Source organism: Vipera ursinii (genome assembly GCF_947247035.1).
Source record: "Vipera ursinii genome assembly, chromosome: 2".
Classification (NCBI taxonomy): Eukaryota; Metazoa; Chordata; class Lepidosauria; order Squamata; family Viperidae; genus Vipera; species Vipera ursinii.
This window is the reverse complement of record NC_139513.1, coordinates 146377191-146396807: the sequence shown is the minus strand read 5'-3', so window position 1 is coordinate 146396807 and position 19617 is coordinate 146377191. Positions and strand designations below refer to the sequence as shown.

The following is a 19617-nucleotide window of genomic DNA, read 5'->3' as shown; positions in this document are numbered from 1 at the left end:
ACGCGTACATCAGCAGACATCCATTATTATGGGATCAATCACTGGAGAACCTTCAGCTCAATTGTGCTTCCTCATTTATTCAGAGACCACCAATGCTCTAACGATGCGCTTTGAGTTGCATTTTTCTTGGTGCTACATTAAAAGTAGTTGGGGGAAAATGTGGTCCCTCTAGCTCAGGAGTCTTCAGATTTGGTCCTTTTATGACTTGTGGACTTCAACTCCCAGAATTCCTCAGCCAGCATGCCTGGCTGAGGTATTCTGGGAGTTGAAGTCCACAAGTCATAAAAAGGCCAAGTTTGAAGACCCCTGCTCTAGCTTCTAATTCTCATATACAGGACTTACACACCTGAAAGTCAGTTCAGAGAAGCTTGTGTGAGGTCTGTAAAATGAAAAGTGTCAAACACATAGGGAAGACACTTCTTGTGACCTGAGCGTGTGTGTCAGATGAGGGAAAGCCATTCTGCCTGAAGTCCAAGGTGTTCCACCCCACTCCCCATTCCAGTCATCCAGGAGGTCCAGAAACAAAGAAAGGAACTAAGGATTTCAACCAATCAAAATATATCTAATAACCTGGAAGTTACAAACCCCAGGATTGAATTTTTCAGATCTAGTTTAAATTAAGCTTTACATGACAATCTCAGCTAGCATGAAAAAACACAAAAGGAGCTCCTTGCAGACTTGGGCCTGGCAAATATATGCATAACCATGTTGATTCTCATGAACGTCTGAAGCCATTTTAGCCTGGGTTGATTCACCCAAGATAGGGAAGTGAGATATTTGTAACAACAAAGATGTCTGCCTTCTGGACCAAGAAAGGATACTGTGCTCCTGTGGGGAAATAGGGAGATGAGCATGTGGTCACGTGTGTGTGCATATATGTGAGGTGGGTGCCTTGCAGCCTGAGCCTTTTTGTGAGGTCATCTTCTCCGGGTGTTTCTCATTGACTTGGCCTAGCACATCCTTTGCTTTCCTCTCCCTTGCTCACAAGCACTCATGTAGCACTTGCATGTTGGTGCAGTTCAAGCAGCTGACATGACAGCACCAGTGGAAGGTGCAGTTGCATCTCTCTGTGACTCGCTGTGTCCGGGTGCGGTAACCCCTCCCACAGCACAGCAACTCACAGCCGTCCAGGGCTGGGGAGGTGCTGTTGCAGAAGCGCCCAGCTGTGCCTGCTGTACCTGTCTTGCCGCTGTAAGTGCAGAAGTTGGGAGACTTCTCAAAATAGACCAGGTCGTGAGGGGAAGGAGGCTTGTGAGCTGGGTTCTCTGGCTCCAGATGGTGCAGCTCCATGCGGGAAGCTCGGTTGCTGCCTTTGTTGCCATAGATGACCCGGGAAGCACCGTCAAAGCGATCCTTGAGGAAGTCCCCCACAGTCCGAAAGGTGGGCAGACGCATCCAGCAGGTCTTCACAGTGCAAGAGCCTGACATCCCGTGGCACTTGCATTCCTGGCGCATTTCTGTGAAAACGGTCTGAAAAAAGAAGATCAAAAAACGTATTAAGAGCCATACCCTTTTCAGCACTCTGGGCTGTCCTGCCCCCAAAGCCTAACGCTACATTGAGACACCTGTCATATCTATGGTGAAAACAGGAGGTCCCAGGCTCCAACAATGCCCTTGTCACAAACTCACTAGGTAGCTTCAGGCAAGCCAATAGAAATAGCACTTAGACTTATATACCGCTTCATAGTGCTTTATAGCCCTCTCTAAGCAGTTTACAAAGTCAGCATATTGCCCCCAGCCATCTGGGTCCTCATTTTACTGCTTGCAGAAGGATGGAAGGCTGAGTCAACCTTGAGCTGGTCAGGATCGACCTGCTGGTAGTCGGCAGAATTAGCTTGCAATGCTGCATTCTAACCACTGCGCCACCACGGCTCCTTGCCTCAACCTTCCTTGCCTCAGTTTTTCCACTGAGCAAAGAGAGCTGATCTATTATAAAAGCTGTGAAGATGACTGGAATCAGGTCTAGACAATTAAGATCTTCCCGAATTGGCTGAACTGCAACTCCCAGAAAGTTCATCTTTGTCCAGGTTGGCTAAGGCTGCTGGGAACTCTAGTTCCTCAATATCTGTATAGCCAGAAAAGTTCTCCAGGCTTTGAACAAGCTAAGGAAGACTTTCTCAATCTGACATCTTCCAAAGCTGTGAAGACTACAATTTCCAGAATTCCTAGTCTTAGTTATGTTGTCTAGAAATTCTGGGAATTGGAAGGGAAGTCAAAATGTGATGATAATAATAATAATAATAAGTTGGAAGGGACCTTGGAGGTCATCTAGTCCAACCCCCTGCTAAGGCAGGAAACCCTATATACCATTTCAGACAAATGGCTGTCCAGTCTCTTCTTAAAAACCTCCAGTGTTGGAGCATTCACAGTTCCTGGAGGCAGGTTGTTCCACTGGTTAATTGTTCTAACTGTCAGGAAGTTTCTCCTTAGTTCTAGGTTGCTTCTCTCCTTGACTAGTTTCCATCCATTGCTTCTTGTCCTGCTTTCAGGTGCTTTGGAGAATAGCTTGACTCCCTCTTCTTTGTGGCAGCCCCTGAGAGATTGGAACACTGCTATCATGTCACCCCTCACCCTTCTCTTTGTTAAACTACACATACCCAATTCCACCAACCGTTCCCTATATGTTTTAGCCTCCAGTCCCCCAATCATCACTGATGACAGTGACAATAACAATATGGTACTGTAGTATTGGTGGTCATTGAGAAGCTATGTCCTATTTTTTCTGCTTTCTGGGGTGATCAGGAATGGCTGGGTGCTATGACATCTCTGTTTTTCCCTGTGCACCATCTCTCCCTTTGTTGTTCTGCTATCAAATCTCTTTTCCAAGGTCTATTTCTTTCCCTTTTCACTGCAAATGGGACCAAACCCCCCCCCCCGCCTTTCGCACACCACAGATCCCCTCCCGCTTCCAAAAATGTGCACGTCTTTCTCCAAGCCCACAGTTTTTCTTTCCAAAGGGGTTTTTATTACAATTAAAAGAACTGGAACCATTTCCTTCCAGATGTTTAGGAGCCCACACGTCAGCCTAGCTTGTGGTTCTGGGCTTGGCTAGCAAGCATAAGGCTGGCCTGATTAAGGGAGGCTTGCCCCATTTTTGGAGGGGACAAGCCATTACCGCAGCCCACCCCTCTCATGTTGCTACCACTATCCTCACAATCTAGGCCCTGTAAAAACAAACAAGCATACACTTCCCTGCCCAAGTTCACGTGTGTGCATGACAGAGGGAAGAAATATACCAAGCAGCATACATAACCCGACCTTCGCTCCTTCCGACATGATCTAAAAACCTATTTGTTTGAACAATCCGGCCTGGTCTGATGGGTTTAGGTTTTAATTATTGTTTTAATATAATTTATTTTTACATTTGGGCACTAGGGTTTAATTTGTTTTTAATTTTGTATTTTGGTTATTTTGGTATTTATGGCCCTGTTCACCGCCCTGAGTCCTTCGGGAAAAGGGCGGTATACAAATTAAATAAATAAATAAATAAATAAATAACCAGGTATATTCTCATGCCCAGAATCTTTTTTTTTTCAACCATGAAGTCAGGCAGCAAATCTGGACATCAGTAAGCGCAGCAGATAGGCAGAACTTGATCAATTAATTGGAATGTTTTCCCAAACAACTGTGCCAAAAATCTGGACCTGAGGGCGCTCCAGTGGCATGCTATTCAGTTCCAGCCTTGTGCCAAGGCATAAATGTTCACTGCATTGTGTCATCTGAATTAGTAGTAAAGAAGTAGTTTGGGTTTTTTCTTATATTACTGGCCAACTATGGTTTGCATATCACACAGAAGGCTGCAAGGATGTAGGAGAAAAGGAAACTGCATTGGGGGAGTAGAGTTAAATGCATCATCAGCTTAGAGTCACTGCATTACCACAAGGGCTCCAAATCCAATCCCTCCTGAATTCCATTGACCCTTATCTGGTGCCAATGTGGTGTTGAATTTTTAGTTAACCAGATTATTGCCTACAGGTAGTCCTCGACTTATGACCACACTTGAATTTCTGTTGCTAAGTGAAACATTTGTTAAGTGAGTTTTGCACCATTTTATGATTTTTCTCATCATAGTTGTTAAGTGAATCCCTGTGCTTGTTAAGTTAGCAACACAGTTGTTAAATGAATCCCCATTGACCTTGCTTGTCAGGAGATTGCAAAAGGGGGGGTGTCAGATGATCCCGGGGCACCGCGAGCCTCATAAATATGAGTCAGTTGCCAAGCATCCGAGTTTTGATCATGTGACCGTAGGAATGCTGCAACAGTCGTAAGTGCGAAAAACGGTCATAAGTCACTTTTTCCAGTGCCGTTGTAAGTTCAAATGGTCACTAAATGAACAGTTGTAAGTCGAGGACAGCCTGTATAAGGTTGAATAAATCTTCTATGCTGAAACCTAACTGGTGGTCCTAATTCTTTGTGCCCGAGTAGGGCAATTTTTATAGCAACTTCTAGGGGAAAAATGACATCAGCTCTGACGACAAGGGTTTTTAAAATGTTTTTAATTTTTAATTGTTTAGTTTAACTTATTTTGGGGCTGTTTATTTAATTTATTTTAACTTTTGTATTGCTGTTTTTATTGTTGTTAGCCACCCTGAGTCCTTTGGGAGATAGGGCGGCATATAAGTCCCAAAAATAAAATAAATAAATAAACCCAGTTTAAGACGACAGCTTCTTTGAGATCTTGCTATGTTGGAAATTCTCCTGAAAGAGATGGACAACAATTTGACTGCAGATGTTTAAACAGAAATGGTAGGATTTGTATGTCCTCAATAGGTACTCATATTCTAATAATGGAAACCAAGATGCCAGAACACAGAAACTATAATCCACCTAAACCAGGGGTCTTCAAACTTGGCCCTTTTATGATTTGTGGACTTCAATTCCCAGAATTCCTCAGCCAGCCTGAGACGTTCTCGGGTCTCAAGGCATGCCATTCTACATAAAGCCCCGTACCCCGTAGTGGTCCCCCTTCTCCCTACCAGACGTCCTGCCTCGTTGTTGTGTAAATTCATCAGGAAGCGCAGGTCTCTCCCCTTCTCGTTGGAGTCCACAAACTCTCGGCCAAAGACCCGTCCGAAGTCCACATTGTCACTGCAGCCACCCCAGTGCCAGTCGGGACCCCCGGGGCCCCGCCGTCTGTAGTCGCAAGTGCAAGATTCTATGGAGCCTTCCGAGCAAGAGCGGGCCACTGAGTGGGTGACCCCAGCACTGGTAATGGCAAAAATGAAGGCGGTCTCTCTGCAACCTGGAGGCAGAAGAGAGACCATTACAACATATCGGGGAACAGCACTGAACACAGCTTAGTATATCGGCAGTCCTAGACTTACAACAGTTCATTTAGTGAATGTTCGAAGTTACAACGTCTCTGGAGGAAGCGACTTATTATGACTGTTTTTCACACTTAACGATGGTTGCAGCATCCCGATGGTCACGTGATCAAAATTCAGACACTTGGCAACTGACTCACATTTATGACGGTTGCAGTGTCCTAGGGTCGTGTGATTTCCTTTTTGCAGCCTTTGGACCAGCCAAGTCAATGGGGAAGTCAAATTCACTTAACAACATGTTATTAACAACCGCAGTGATTTACTTAACAACTGTGGCAAGAAGGGTCGTAAAATGAGGCAAAGCTCACTTAACAAATGTCTCACTTAGCAACAGAAATTTTGGGCTCAATTGTGGTCATAAACTGAGGACTACCCGTAATTCTCAGTGAATCCATAATAAGGGCTGCCTCATGTGCCTGGAGCCAACAACATCATTCCTGAGACAATGCAGGAGCAGCAGCATTCCTTAAAGCTTTCTTCCTCATACAAAAAAGTGGTATTACTACTTTCAAGGAATAATCATGGTGGTAGCAACTGTAGCAAAAAAAAAAGTGGTAACAGTGATAAGAGTAGTAAGGTGATGTTACTCATTAGGCCACTTCAAGTTGCTGTACATTGCTTTGAACAAACATCAGAGTTGAGTAGGAGGCACATCATACCAGAAGAAATCTCAATTTATGTATCCTCTGCATTTGTTAGAGAAGTGAATGAATACGTTAGGGGCATTTAAGGGTGAGATGCTGTGCAGAGATGTAAGGAGACCAACATGGGAAGTATTTAATGGAGGTAGATGTTTAACTTCCCCAACCATCAGTATGAGAATGACTCTTCCATCTTTCGGTTTCATAAAACAAATGGGCTTGAACCTTCTTTTTCTCAACTCCTATCAATTACAGCAGCAAAGTTAGGTTGAAGGAGCCAGGGTAGCACAGTGGTTAGAATGCAGTATTGCTGGCTAACTCACTGCTCCTTGCCAGGAGTTCGATCCTAACCGGCTCCAGGTTGACTCAGACTTCCATCCTTTTGAGGTTGGTAAAATGAGGACCTAGATCAGTGATGGCGAACCTTTTAGAGACCGAGTGCCCAAACTGCAACCCAAAACCCACGTATGTATTGTTGGGTGCTGGGTGGGCATGGCCAATTGGATGGGCATGGCCCATTGGGTGGGCGTGGCTGTGGTGGTAACGGCAGACTGGGTGGGACTAAAAAGTTCAATCAATCAATTCCAACTTTGCGAGATCTTTTTTTTTCCCCGCGAGAAGTTGAAATAGATTGAACCTTTTTTTTTTTGCACACAGTGGCGGAGGCCTAAAGCAAAAAGGTTTTATAAAACCCAGCTGAAGGCCTAGGACTGGGGCGATGGCGTGCGTGCCCACAGAGCGGGCTCTGCGTGCCACCTGTGGCACGTGTGCCATAGGTTCACCACCACGGACCTAGATTGATGGGAGGCAATGGACTGACTCTGTAAACTGCTCAGAGCATGCTGCAAAGTGCTATGAAGTGGTATCTAAGTCTGAGTGCTATTGCTATTGAATTACTGACATAAGGCCATAAGTACAATAAACAGCAGCAGGGCTAAGCTCTGTTTTATAGGATCACGAACATCCTACAAGGACAGCACTTTCCTTCAGGAAAAGGAACCCCACTAGGAAAGCAGACATGCAGACACATGCTTTGGGCAATGCATCTTAGGTTGGTTCCAAACCAATCGCTTGGAGCATGCAACAGTGTATGTATGTATGTATGTATGTATGTATGTATGTATGTATGTGGGGGTTTGAATTTTCTTACATAAAAGATACATTCTCATAGGGATCATTACAACAACAATAATATTCCTCCTTTGCCAGATTGAACCCAGCAGGGCTTAGGAAGTGGTGGCTCTTTCTCTCCTCATCAACAGTAAACACAGAAGGATTACTCTGCCTGTAGTTACACTCAGCTCCTTTTGCATATAAGGGGACGCGGTGGCTCAGTGGGTTAGGACGCTGAGCTTGTCGATCAGAAGGTCGGCAGTTTGGCGGGTCAGATCCCAAGTGCCGCGTAACAGAGTGAGCGCCTGTTACTCACCCCAGCTTCTGCCAACCTAGCAGTTCGAAAGCACATAAAAAAATGCAAGTAGAAAAATAGGGACCACTACGGTGGGAAGGTAACAGCCTTCCATGCGCCTTTGGCGTCTAGTCGTGCCGGCCACATGACCACGGAGACGTCCTCGGACAAGCGCTGGCTCTTCAGCTTTGAAACGGAGATGAGCACTGGCCCCTAGAGTCGGAAACGACTAGCACGCATGTGCGGGGGAACCTTTACCTTTAATAGAGTTTTAGTTTGCGGGAAAGGAATGCTGCAGCTCTCTGTGGAGTGGGATGGGAAGGAAAAGGGAGAATAATAATTGCTTACTATAAAATCTAACAAAATCTATGAAAACTAATGGACAATGCCAGCTCTGAATGTTTGGAATGGTTGCTGGGCTGGGGACAAGGTCAATACACAAGTTACAGTTTTGTTGCTGGACAGGGATAAGGAAGAGAACCAATGTCAGATAAGGACTGCTATGTCAAATGAAGACTAGAGAAATTCAACTTCAAACTCAACCAGCCAGGAAGCAGATGGAAGGGAACTCAAAGAGAAGTGAGTCAGCTAAAATCTTTTAACCAAAACTAAACCAATAGATAAACATTTGGTAGCAAAAGTTAGAGGTAACATGTTACATGTGTATAGTTTGAGATTATCGTATAATTAATCCTGAGGGACGGCTGTGAGTTATGCCTGAGAAATAGGTGTATATAGCAAGGTCCTAATTCAGAGCCAATCTGATGTGATGACTAAGGCCCGTGGAAACCAGGAGATCAGGAGTTCTAGTCCTGCCTGAGGCACAAAACTGGGTGATCTTGGGAGCTATAGGAAGAAGATAATGGCAAACCACTTCCAAAAAGCCGTGCCAAGAAAATGGCAGGGATTATTTTAGACAGTTGCCAGGCATCATAATGTTGGCCTCTAGCCAGAAAGAAATTGCACACTTTACCATAGGTTTTCACCCTATAAGGAAATTCTGAGTCAGTGACTACAAGTCCCACTTTTGGATGAAGGGAGGTGTGTCAGTTATTTATTGCTCAGAACATGAAAAGGCACAGCTACAGAAGGATCAAGGCCTCCATCAGTCAATTGAGGATAGAGAGCCCAAATTTTATCTGATATTTAAAATTGGGAAATGGGACTCTTCTAAATAAGTCCACGCAATGGACATGGCCAGTCAGAAAACAAATATTTTCCGATCGTGCCTCGATTCCAGAACATGGAATCATTTATTTGAATTCACAGTTTTCTATTCTAACACCCAAAGCAAAGACTCAGAATCAGGCTACTTGGCCAAGAGACTGATTACACAGCAGAGCATTAAATGCCAAATAGCCTACCTGCTCCACTAAGCAAAATATAACACAGACATAGCTCCACTAAGCAAAATATAACACAGACAGTGCTCGACTTACAACAGTTCGTTCAGTGACCATTCAAAGTTACAACATCACTGAAAAAAGTGACTTATGACCATTGCAAGCATCCTCGTGGTCACGTGACCGAGATTCAGATACTTGACAACTGGTTCATGTTTATGACGGTTGCCATGTCCCCAGATCTTGCAAACACCTTTTGCGACCTTCTGACCAGCAACGTCAATGGGAAAGCCAGATTCACTTAACAACCGGGTTATTAACTTAACAACTGCAGTGATTCACTTAACAGCTCTGGAAAGAAAAGTCATAAAATGGGGCAAAACGTACTTAACCAATGTCCCACTTAGCAACAAAAATTTTGGGCTCAATTATGGTTGTAAGTTGAGGACTGCCTGTACTAAAGGCAAATCATTATGTTCACAGGCACTTTATTTGTAAGTTAAACTTTTAAAAATAAATTTAAAAGGTTGGGGAGGACAAGGCACCAAGAACCTGAGGCACCACACTGGAGTATCCATTCTTAGAGGTCCTCTGTGCCTTTCTCAGCTGCAGTCTTTAATCTGGCTGGTCTAAATGGCAATTTCTTCAGCCTCCTAACCCAAGTAAAGTATTTCCTTAGTTTATAAACACATAACCAGCCTTAATTGATGTTCATGCAGACATGCTCATGCAGCCATCAGAACTCACTTTATCACAATGATCAGGCATACTCTTTAGCAAACAGTCAAATTAACCAAAGGATTTCCCACTAGATATTATTTCCATGGCAACCTATAGACAATGTGAGAAGACTGTAATATAGCAGGATTTTAATAATAGCCAATGGCGTACAGTTGTTGTCACTCCACTGGAGGAATGCTTGTTGATTGGTTCAAGATTCTAACAGCAGAACAGGAAGGGGAGGGGATTCTCACCCATTCTTCTGGCTGTTCCCCCCTCCCATTCTGCTCCAAGGGATTCCCCCGATCTTATGGGATACATTGGAAGGGAGATGGAAGGCTCCCAGGAAAAAGGAAGGGACTGAAAATCATTTCCATCCCCATTCCATCAGTGGCAGCTTCCGGTAAGGCAGAGGTGGGGAACTATGGCCCCTTTACGACTTGTGGACTTCAACTTCCAGCAAGGCTCGCTCAGGAATTCTGGGAGTTGAAGTTCACAAGTCATAAAAGAGCCATAGTTCCCCACCCCTGCAATTCTATTCATTTATTTATTTCTTAGATGCATATCCCATCTTCTTGTTCAGGAGCTTCCTCCTCCTGTTTTTCCCCATTACAACAACCTGCTGAGGTCACCTGAGCTGAGAGAATGACTGATTCAAAGTTACCGCTTCCATGACTCAGGGACAACTAGAACCGGCATCTCTCCAATCCTAATTGAACACCTTAAACATCACACTTCTCTGGCTCTATAGTAGAATGGCACCCACAGAGCTCAAGCATGCTTTGTAATTACATACTGTACTCATTGCTTTAATACTGACTGTCATCGCAACACACTTCGATTCATTGTTGTTTTTTTACTTTGTATGTGTGCTGGTTACTGTTGCTGTTTTTTCTTTTTTAATGTGGGACTGCATCATATGTATTACAGTGTCAATGTATTAATAGGATATTATTATCATTGTGGTTGGATGTTTAGATGGGATTTAGCATTTTTATCCACTTATCAAGTCCTTCCCAAGGGCCTGGGATAGTCAGATGCTCTTATTTGATGGTGTTGGAGATATTGTTGCAGGATGTAAGCTGCTCCAAGCAAAGCTGCCTTTTGTAATTGACTGATGGTGATTTTGTCAATGCCAATGGTATTCATGTGGCGCTCCAGATGTTTTATTTATTTTATTTTATTTATTTTTACAAATAACTCTAGGCAGAGAACACATTCAATATACCTTCCTCCTCCTATTTTCCCCACAACAACAAACCAGGCCTGGTGTTTTAACCACTAGACCAAGGAGGTGCACCCAAGACACCTATTATTATTAGAACTATCTTTGATTTCTTTTGCCACCATTGTTCCACTTCTATGTGCAGGTCTTATATTTTCTGATTTTCTCCAGTTCTTTCTCCTTTATTCTGTTGCTGTTACATTATTCTATTAGTCTGATGATCTATGCTGTTAGCAGAGCTCAGTTGCTAACCCCAAAATGGGATGTCATCATTAGTATCATCATCACGGCTGTGCAATAATCCAAATTTGAAAGAAGGAAAGAAAGATGATTCAGAGTGTGCATGGATGCTCACGTTCCATCTATTAGCAACTCCTTAAAGAAGTTGCATCTTCTCGTGGCGGCTACTATATGCATTCCTAGAAAATATGTATTTGACAGAACATACTATAGGGTGTACACAGTATCCACGCATGCTCCAAATCATCTTTTAAACTTTAATCAGCCTGTGTCTGCTTAAGCTGTTGAAATCCCACTGAAAGCCATCTGACTTAACCAGCCCAGGTGAGCTAGACTGCAAAGGCATGATGCTTCTATTCCAAAACAGCAAGTCTGATATTATTCTTAATAAATGCTGAAGTTATACAAATGTACTTAAGCCACATCCCAGTGAATGCCAATTTGCTTTAAAAGAAGGGGCCGGCGTGAGCACCACAAAAAATTCTGCGACATTTTGTTTCTGGGAAAAAGTAAAGCAAAATGAGGAACAGTAGGCTGATGTTTTACTACCTGACTGGGCTCCCTTGCTCAGTTTCCCTAGTGCTCATGGCTATTCCCAAGATAATAATGATAATGATAATGATAATGATAGTGATAGTGATAGTGATAATGATAATAATAATAATAATAACAATAACAATAATAATAATAATAATAATAATAATAATAATAATAATAATAATAATAATAATAATAAGTTGGAAGGGACCTTGGAGGTCATCTAGTCCAACCCCCTGCTCAGGCAGGAAACCCTATACCATTTCAGACAAATGGCTGGCCAGTCTCTTCTTAAAAAGTTGACCATCATAAAAAGTTGACCATCATAAGTCAGGGGTCCTTTGACCATTCTACAGGGCTGACATTCTGAAAGTGGGAGGCTGTGATGGATGGGCACACCTGCTATGGTGGACATCCACCAGTTAAAACCTGGCAAAGGAGCAAAATTAGAGAGGGAAAATGAAGTACAGTAAAAGGTTCTCGTTGGAGGGGAAAGAGCCCTGAAAGGCCTGAAGCTTGGGGAAGGCTGAGACTTTGCTCCTTCTTTCCATGCTCCTGTTTTCAGCAGGAACAGAGCAACCCCATGAAATGTATGTGGTGCTTCTCAGAGGTGGCAGCGACAGGCGCCAGATAGTGCACTGCTTTGAGCAGCTCTTACAAGGGGTGGAAGTGGCCGTGGGACCAGCCATCCAAATTTAGACCCAGTGAAAAGGCTGGTCCAAGTGGTAGGTCAATAAAGTGGATGGGTGGGTTCTGTTTGCCCAGCTCTGCCCAGCGAAGTGTCTGCTTCCCTTAGCTAAACAGGAGAGCTGTCCCTGGTTGCTATTAGGAAGGAAGAACAGAATATGGGGACTTTGAGACTAGTGTGCTATATGCAAAAGTGTGCTCTTCTTGACTGATGTACTCATTTTTGCAGCACTCCCCATTAAAAACTAGAGAGCCAGATAACCCATAGCAGTGCAACACAATTAGTTTCATACCTCCCCTTGCTAAGTCAGCCAGATTATATGACCAAGAAACTTCTCAGATCCATGAAGTTCACCTAGAGAACTGAACAGACTTCCATCACCGTCATCACCACCACCAGCACCATTCAAACCCCTTTTTCCTACCGTCTCCTTACCTCTGTTGACAATCTTGCCAAAAACATTGGGGCCTGGGGTAGTAGGACAGTTCCAGCGGCGGTTGCGGAATTGCCACTTGCATTCCTTGATGGCGCTCTGCAGGCCGCTGCTGATGCTGTGCAGGATGCCTGGGTTTTGGCGGATAAGCTTGCGTTGCTTGCGGCTCAGGAGCTGCAAGGAAGGGTCTAGCACCAGCTGCACATTCTTGGAGTCGGTCAGTAGATTGGTAGATGAGGCCACGTTGATGATTCCCCTGCAAGAAGAGGTTTCAAGGGGATTAAATTGTGGTTGGGACAGGTGGTTTATGACTCCTAAGGGCTCCAGAATGGACTGAAGACTTCCAACTGCACCAGGAAAATGCCAGGATACAAATGTTTTCACCGGAAATCATATATGTGTGTGTGTGTGTGTGTGTGTGTGTGTGTGTGTGTGTGTACACGTACACACACACACACACACACACACACACACACACAAACATATATATTTGAACTCTCTCTGCCTGGTGATATATAAAAGAATGGTCCAAACTGGCAAAAAAGAAAATCAATAAAATCCATATTAAATAACAAGAGAAAAAGAGAAAAATTAAAATTCATAAATGGACATATCGAAAGCAAAAGCACTTAAGACTTATCTACTGCTTCACAGTGTTTTACAGCCCTCTCTAAGCAGTTTACAGAGTCAGCATATTGCCTCCAGCCATCTGGGTCTTCATTTTACTGAGCTCGAAAGGATGGAAGGCTGAGTCAACCTTGAGCCGGTCAGGATCGAACTGCTGGCAATGGAATGCAGAGTTAGCCTGCAGTACTACTTTCTAACCACTGTGCCACTACAGCTCTTAACATCAATTCCTTACCAATTAATTCAAAGAACAAAAATCAAATCTTCCCATAGTATAGCTTCATTCCCAGAAAGATCACAGGATCCATCAAAACATGCCAGATAAATCAACTAATAACCATGAGTTGCATCTTTTTCCTTTCGTTGGTGGAAGATAATTAAAGAGTGAATCAGAAAAGCCTCTCTAGACAGGAACTGCCAAAAGCTAGGTCCAGATGCAAAGAAGTCCTTCTCTTACTCTGAACCAAGTGCACAACACATTATATTTTAAGAAGTGGGGCACCCCACTAAGATAATTAGAAACAATTAAAAATTTCTGCAAGTCACTTGTATCATAGCAGCTGGGGTGATCATACTATACATGACAATGGAGAAATCATAGTGGTTTTTGGACAGATTTTGGCAGGAGATTATCTACTTACTGTAGATAATCAATCTACTTACTGTAATTAATAAGAGGGGAGCAGAGTGTTCCCATCTCTTGCCAAAGCCACCCCAAACATGTGGAAACAGCTAAAGGGGAATTCCATATATATTCCAAATCTAGGGCATCTGACATCCTTAAATTAAGAAAATATTGTCTGGGGATTTCTTGTCCCCAAGTTAAAGTCATCTAGGAGGAATACAAGTTTACTTAATGAAGCTGTCTAAAAAGAACTTGCTGTACATGACTTCTACTTGGCAGAGAAAGGCCTTGCAGGATCCATAAAGAGAGCAGAGGGTAAAATGCAAAATTTCTAGTGCTCAAGCTTTCCTTAATTTGATATGCTCAAGATGTGTTAGAACTGCAACACCCAGAATTCCCAGTTTTCTTTCTCTAGCTCCATAGCATTAAACACTGTTGTAAACTCCAGTCATTTGCCATAGAAATCCATTAATGCCAGGTAATATAACAGTTACAGTAACAGGACAGGACAGTAACAGTTTACTGAAATAAATCTAAACCTGGTTACATTTATTTTGTTAACTAGCTGAGCTACATAAAAGTTTTAAATAAAAATAAATGGTTTATTATCAATATACAAAATATAGCTGTTATTATCCTACAGCTATTTTTTCTTCTTCTTATTGTTATTAGATTGGATCAAAAGTTTGAAACATGTATTTATTTATCAAATCCTTACACTTCACTTTTATTCCAGAAAGCATTTCAGAATAAAAAAACAATAGTCGGTTTTGGGGGGGGGGGTTGTCTACACACATGCACACACACAAACACACACCATGAACACACACACTCAAAAAGACATGTAAAGCACAAATGTAAAGCCCAATTTGATTGTGAGGCTTAAAAGAAATTCAACCACCATTACACAACACAACTGCAATTTCAGGCTATTCAAGATATTAAAATATTTATTTGACAAGGCCCACAAAGAAGATTTTGAACTTATTCTGTGTCGAAGGGGTGCCAGGTACAACAATCGGGTTCCAAAATATAAGAAAAATCATTATAAAACACATACAAAAGCACCAGGGAAAAAGTTTTTTTAAAGAATTGGAATTTACAAATCACAACGGGAAGAGAGAATAAGAGCAGCCACATATCACCCACAACAAGGGAGCTAGGTTCCCTTAAAAGGTTACTGGTTCTCTGAGACACTTCCCCCCCCCCCCCCGCTCACCCCACCCGAAACAATGTCCATAACTATCTCTGGGAAGAGAGGGAGAAACAATGGCAGCAAAATAAGAAAACAACTGTTCTGTACCTAGTATTTGAAAGGGTCAAACTACACACCGGGTCCCACCCAGTGGAAGAGATTGCAAATAACATTGTTCATTTCCTTCATCCAAGCAGTTGCTCTTTGTCCGGCCCTCCACCACCCCTGTTCTGCACAGGTGGAGAATCCCGGATGCTCTAGGCAGCAGCTCGGATAGCTCTTTACCCTGATCCCCTATTACCTCTAGGATGGAGAGCCAGGAGCTCTAATGTCATGCCATTTCAGGAAAGAACATTCATCAATTGGCAGTAGCAGACTTCATCACTGGAGCTCATATTGAAGGAGAGGGAAACCTGTAGGGTACCATAAGCCAGCCCGGCACTCTTCTCCGTCCATTCACAATCCAACTGCCATAATTTTTAGGTAAGGAAAATTATGGGGGAAGGATTAGAGTTCATCTAAAGGGCAAGAGTTTTGGGAAGACTGCATGAACTGCCTTGTTCAGAAAATGACGGTTCAATTTGTGGCTGCTGCAAATTGTGGCTTCCTTTGCTTTACAATAGTGATGGTTCTAAGCTTTTTTTTTTTTTTTAAAAGTGGATGTTTCAACATGAAAAGCAACAATAATCTGATAATTATTAATAAGAATCAGCTGATTATTATTGTCAGCTGCCTTTTGATGGGAGCCACCTTTGATCCTGAAAGGCAGGATAAAAGTCAAGTAATTTTTAAAAAAAAAAACATTTATTTTCCCATAACCAAAAACACTTTGCCCAGTGCCTGGGCGAAAATAAACTGTTTAATAATCTTACATGCTGGACACTTGATTTTATAAATGATCACTGTACTCTATTATTCATTCAGTTTATTTTCTGCTATCTGGTTGACGTTTCAGAAGGAATTGTGACAGGGAGAAGGCCTTTATCTGAGACCTCAAATAAGGAAGAGTTATACCACTCATAAATTATCTTCGATAAACAGAACAAATTTAAAAATGGATGACTGACAGATGGATAGATGATACAGGCATACTAACAGAGTGAAAGTACTTCCTGTTGAGTTATGGGATTAAAACGCGTTGCGTGTATGTTTTAGGAGTCTTTGTAATGGAAGAACATATTCCCAGTAAGCTTTTTGTGCATCTCCTCCTCAAAACATGGTAAAGGGATTTGTAATACTGCATACCATGGTCCAAGTGCTCCCCAAAAACTGAACTCTAAATGTGAAAGAGGGTCAAAACAAACACCTCTAAGGCATCCAGTACAGGTATTTTCTAAGCAACCAGAACAGCTGAACCCAAAGATGCTTTTTTTCCAAAAGGCAGCTAGCCTTGTTCTTCCGTGAAGATGTTTCGCTTCTCATCCAAGAAACGTCTTCAGTTCTGAACTGAAGTGAAACATCTTCAAGGAAAAACCAAGAAAGTCCAGTTACCTTTTGAAAAAAACACCCTTGGGACAACCATGACTTGGATGACTGAGAATCTCCATAGACAGAACAGCTGAATTTGCGTCTCTCGTAATTCCTTATTCCCACAACCCTTTCATTCACAAGATTTTACAGCAGAGGCCAGTCTGTCAAAGCCAAGGGGACTCTCACCACATCTCGGGGAGAACAGTGAGCTTCAGGATTTCCAGTCCATTGCCAAATTTGGTGGCAGGGAGCTGGAACAAAAAGTCTCTCACACTAAGAAGCATGGAAATCCTTCTCTCTCTCTCTTTTTTAACCAGTACTACCAAGGACCTTTGGGCCTCACTGACTCACTCACTGACTCACTTCACTTGGAGTACTGAAATGGTTAGGTTAATTTTCCAAAGCACTGCAGCCCTGAAATTTGGTACCATACATATGTCATCTGAGACATTTTAATAGCTAAAACAGCTTGGAAAATTGTAGAATTCCTCCTCAAAATATGGGATGGAGGGATTGTATTGCCTCCAAAGAGTTAGAGCAGGCTGTCCCAAACTACAGGTCAGGACTCTCCCTCCAAGGAATCACAACCAACTTGGTGCACGCATGTGTGTGCACGAGTGTGATCATTTTCAGTTTGTTCTGGACAAGTGGAAGCAAATATGTTCTTAAGACTTTGTTCCTCACTTTCCCGGCAGAAAACCACTGTGGGAAGTTCCTGTGCCACAAAGTTTGGGAACCTCTGCAAATATATGGATTACATTATAAGTTTTAAAAGCATTGTGTTTCTTTTTTTTTTTTGCCCAGCTCAAACACAAATGAAAGAATTAGTTTTATTCATAGAGGGCTGGCTCTGGGTCCTCTAAGATTTGAGGCTATTGAGTATTTCATGTCCTCGCAGAAAATTAAGGTTGGCTTATGCATATAGTCCAAGATATGCCAGTTACTTGAAACTATTGCTAGAGGATCTAGAATACTCTTCTTTGAAACGGGAAACAAGAAACGTATCTTCTTCACACATGGGACACAAATGCACTTCGTCATCACTGTATCACCATGCTACCCTTGAAAGCAGATATTTAATAGTTATGCATCTCAAACCATAACGATCTCTAGTGGTATCTGAGAAATAGGCATTCTTTTCTTCTTTCAGTCCAAACCTAGAACGTAATCTTCACTTCCTTTCAGAAAAGACCATGCAACGCTGCTAGTCTGATCTACTGGTTAAGGCATCAGGCTAGGAACCAGATGGCTGTGAATTCCAGTTCTGCCATAGGCATGAAAGCCAGCTAGGTAACTTTGGGTCAGTCGCTCTCTCTCTGCCCAACTCACCTCACAGGGTCTTTGTGGAGAAAAAAGGAGGAAGGAAGGAATATTAGGTATGTTTGCTGACTTATTTATTAATTCATAAAGAAAGGATTAAAAAAAACTTAAATAAATGTGGGAATTCTCCATACATGCCTCCACACATTTGGAGAAAGGGACACTTCCATTTTAACTGTGATTCCTTTTTCATTGATCAACCTATAACTCACCCCATCCCCCCCTTTTTTTTCTTTTTTTGTACTGAGCAGGTGCATCTGGCAATTTCAGAATCCATGCACCTGCCCTGATTCCAACACCACTTCATGGGATCTCACAGCTACCCTTCCCAGATCCCATGTTGCTGCTTCAGTTCCACATGCAGAATGCTAGTGCCCGGGCAAGAGACTGGATGAGTTATATGCAGCTGGATGAGTGGCCAGATCCAAATCTCTGATGACTGGCAATAAAAATTATACTGGAGGGTATTCACACCCACAGCCATTGAATTAGATGTGAAACCTCCATTTGGCTGGGAAGCTTACTGAAATGCTCATTGCTTTTCCTCTACTGATTCTTCCAGTTGACCAAAAATCGTACATATATTTCAGGAGAGGGGCTGAAATTTTGAAATGGGGTTCCCTTGCTTTCTCATGGTGTCACGAAGGGACTTCAGCGGGACCTTCAGGAATCAAAAATGAAAAAGAGAGTCGTATCTCTCTTCTCTGAGCTATGATTGGAAGAAATAACTGCAGAACTATTTTTACTTGACTTGTCCGAGAACAGGCATGCAAAGAAAATGGGGGAAAAAAAATACAGATATGAAACACATGAGTAACAACATTAGTAGTGATGGAAATAGTGCAACAGTAAATAGCACATCATTAAAAAAAATAATTATAGCAAGAATGCAACATACTTTAGTTATAGGGGGAACACTTCTGTATTAACAAATAGCCTTGTAGAGGCAAAAGTAGAAGTAGTAATAATTATTAGTAATTCTTTGGTAGAAAACGTACACAATCCAATTCCAGCTACAAATTTGATCATCCGGTGCAGACAGAGCCAAAGACCCCTTCGGGGGCTTTGGACCCTAGCCTCGTCTCTTGCGAACGAAAGCCGGATTTCTCAGGTTTTCTAAGGTTCCCCAAAGCATGAAACAGAAGCAGGGATCCAGGTCGCCGGGCGAGAACCAGCGCCTAAATCTACTCCGCTTCTCCACTTGGCCATTCATCACTGCTTCGCAAGCCGAGTTTCGGTCAGCACCAAGTTGCCAATTGGGGAGCCGCGAAGCAGCAGCAGGTTCGATTTCCCACCCCGTCCCATCATTTACTAAGGCGACCCGACTTCGCCAAAGGCGCAGCCGCGCGTAAAGCGCACTTACCACCATCGGCCGCTGTTATTCACCGCTAGAGTGTTGGAAAGAGAGGAAAAAGCCAAAACCCACAAGGTCTTCAAGCCTAGCATTAATGCCACGGGGCTCATCGCTTCGCCTGCCCTGCCTGCTCGGCGGAACCGCAGGAGGGGGGTTGGAAGCGGCGAATGATAGATGGGTGGGTGGAGAGGTGGGATGGCGATGCGGTCTCCAAAGCCCTGCGCTGGCGAGGCGCGCACCGTGCGCCCGGGAAGCGGCCGTCGCTCGTCAAGAAGATGTGGCCCAAGTTGTAGTTTTTGGAGGGAGGAAAGGAATAGGAAGAGAGAGGGGAAAAAAGGGAGAAGCTGCAGGAGAAAAGTCCCCTCGGGCCTCACTTTCTGGCAATCCCGCCTGCTGATGACTCCCAGAAGAGAAATTAAGACGCTAGAGGGGGAGAAGCGCCGTGCGTCCTGCTAGCTGAGAGCTCC

The 19617-nt window shown here is 43.2% G+C and overlaps 1 protein-coding gene across 1 annotated transcript; it reads right to left on the bottom strand.

Moving 5' to 3' along the window:
- Positions 1-981: 981 nt before the first annotated feature.
- On the bottom strand, positions 982-19260 carry WNT1 (Wnt family member 1; the record flags this gene model as incomplete). Its single annotated transcript, XM_083356891.1, has 4 exons — positions 982-1470; positions 4977-5242; positions 12562-12815; positions 19160-19260. The coding sequence occupies 4 exons, from the start codon at positions 19258-19260 to the stop codon at positions 982-984; spliced, it is 1110 nt and encodes a 369-aa protein (XP_083213017.1).
- Positions 19261-19617: the final 357 nt, after the last annotated feature.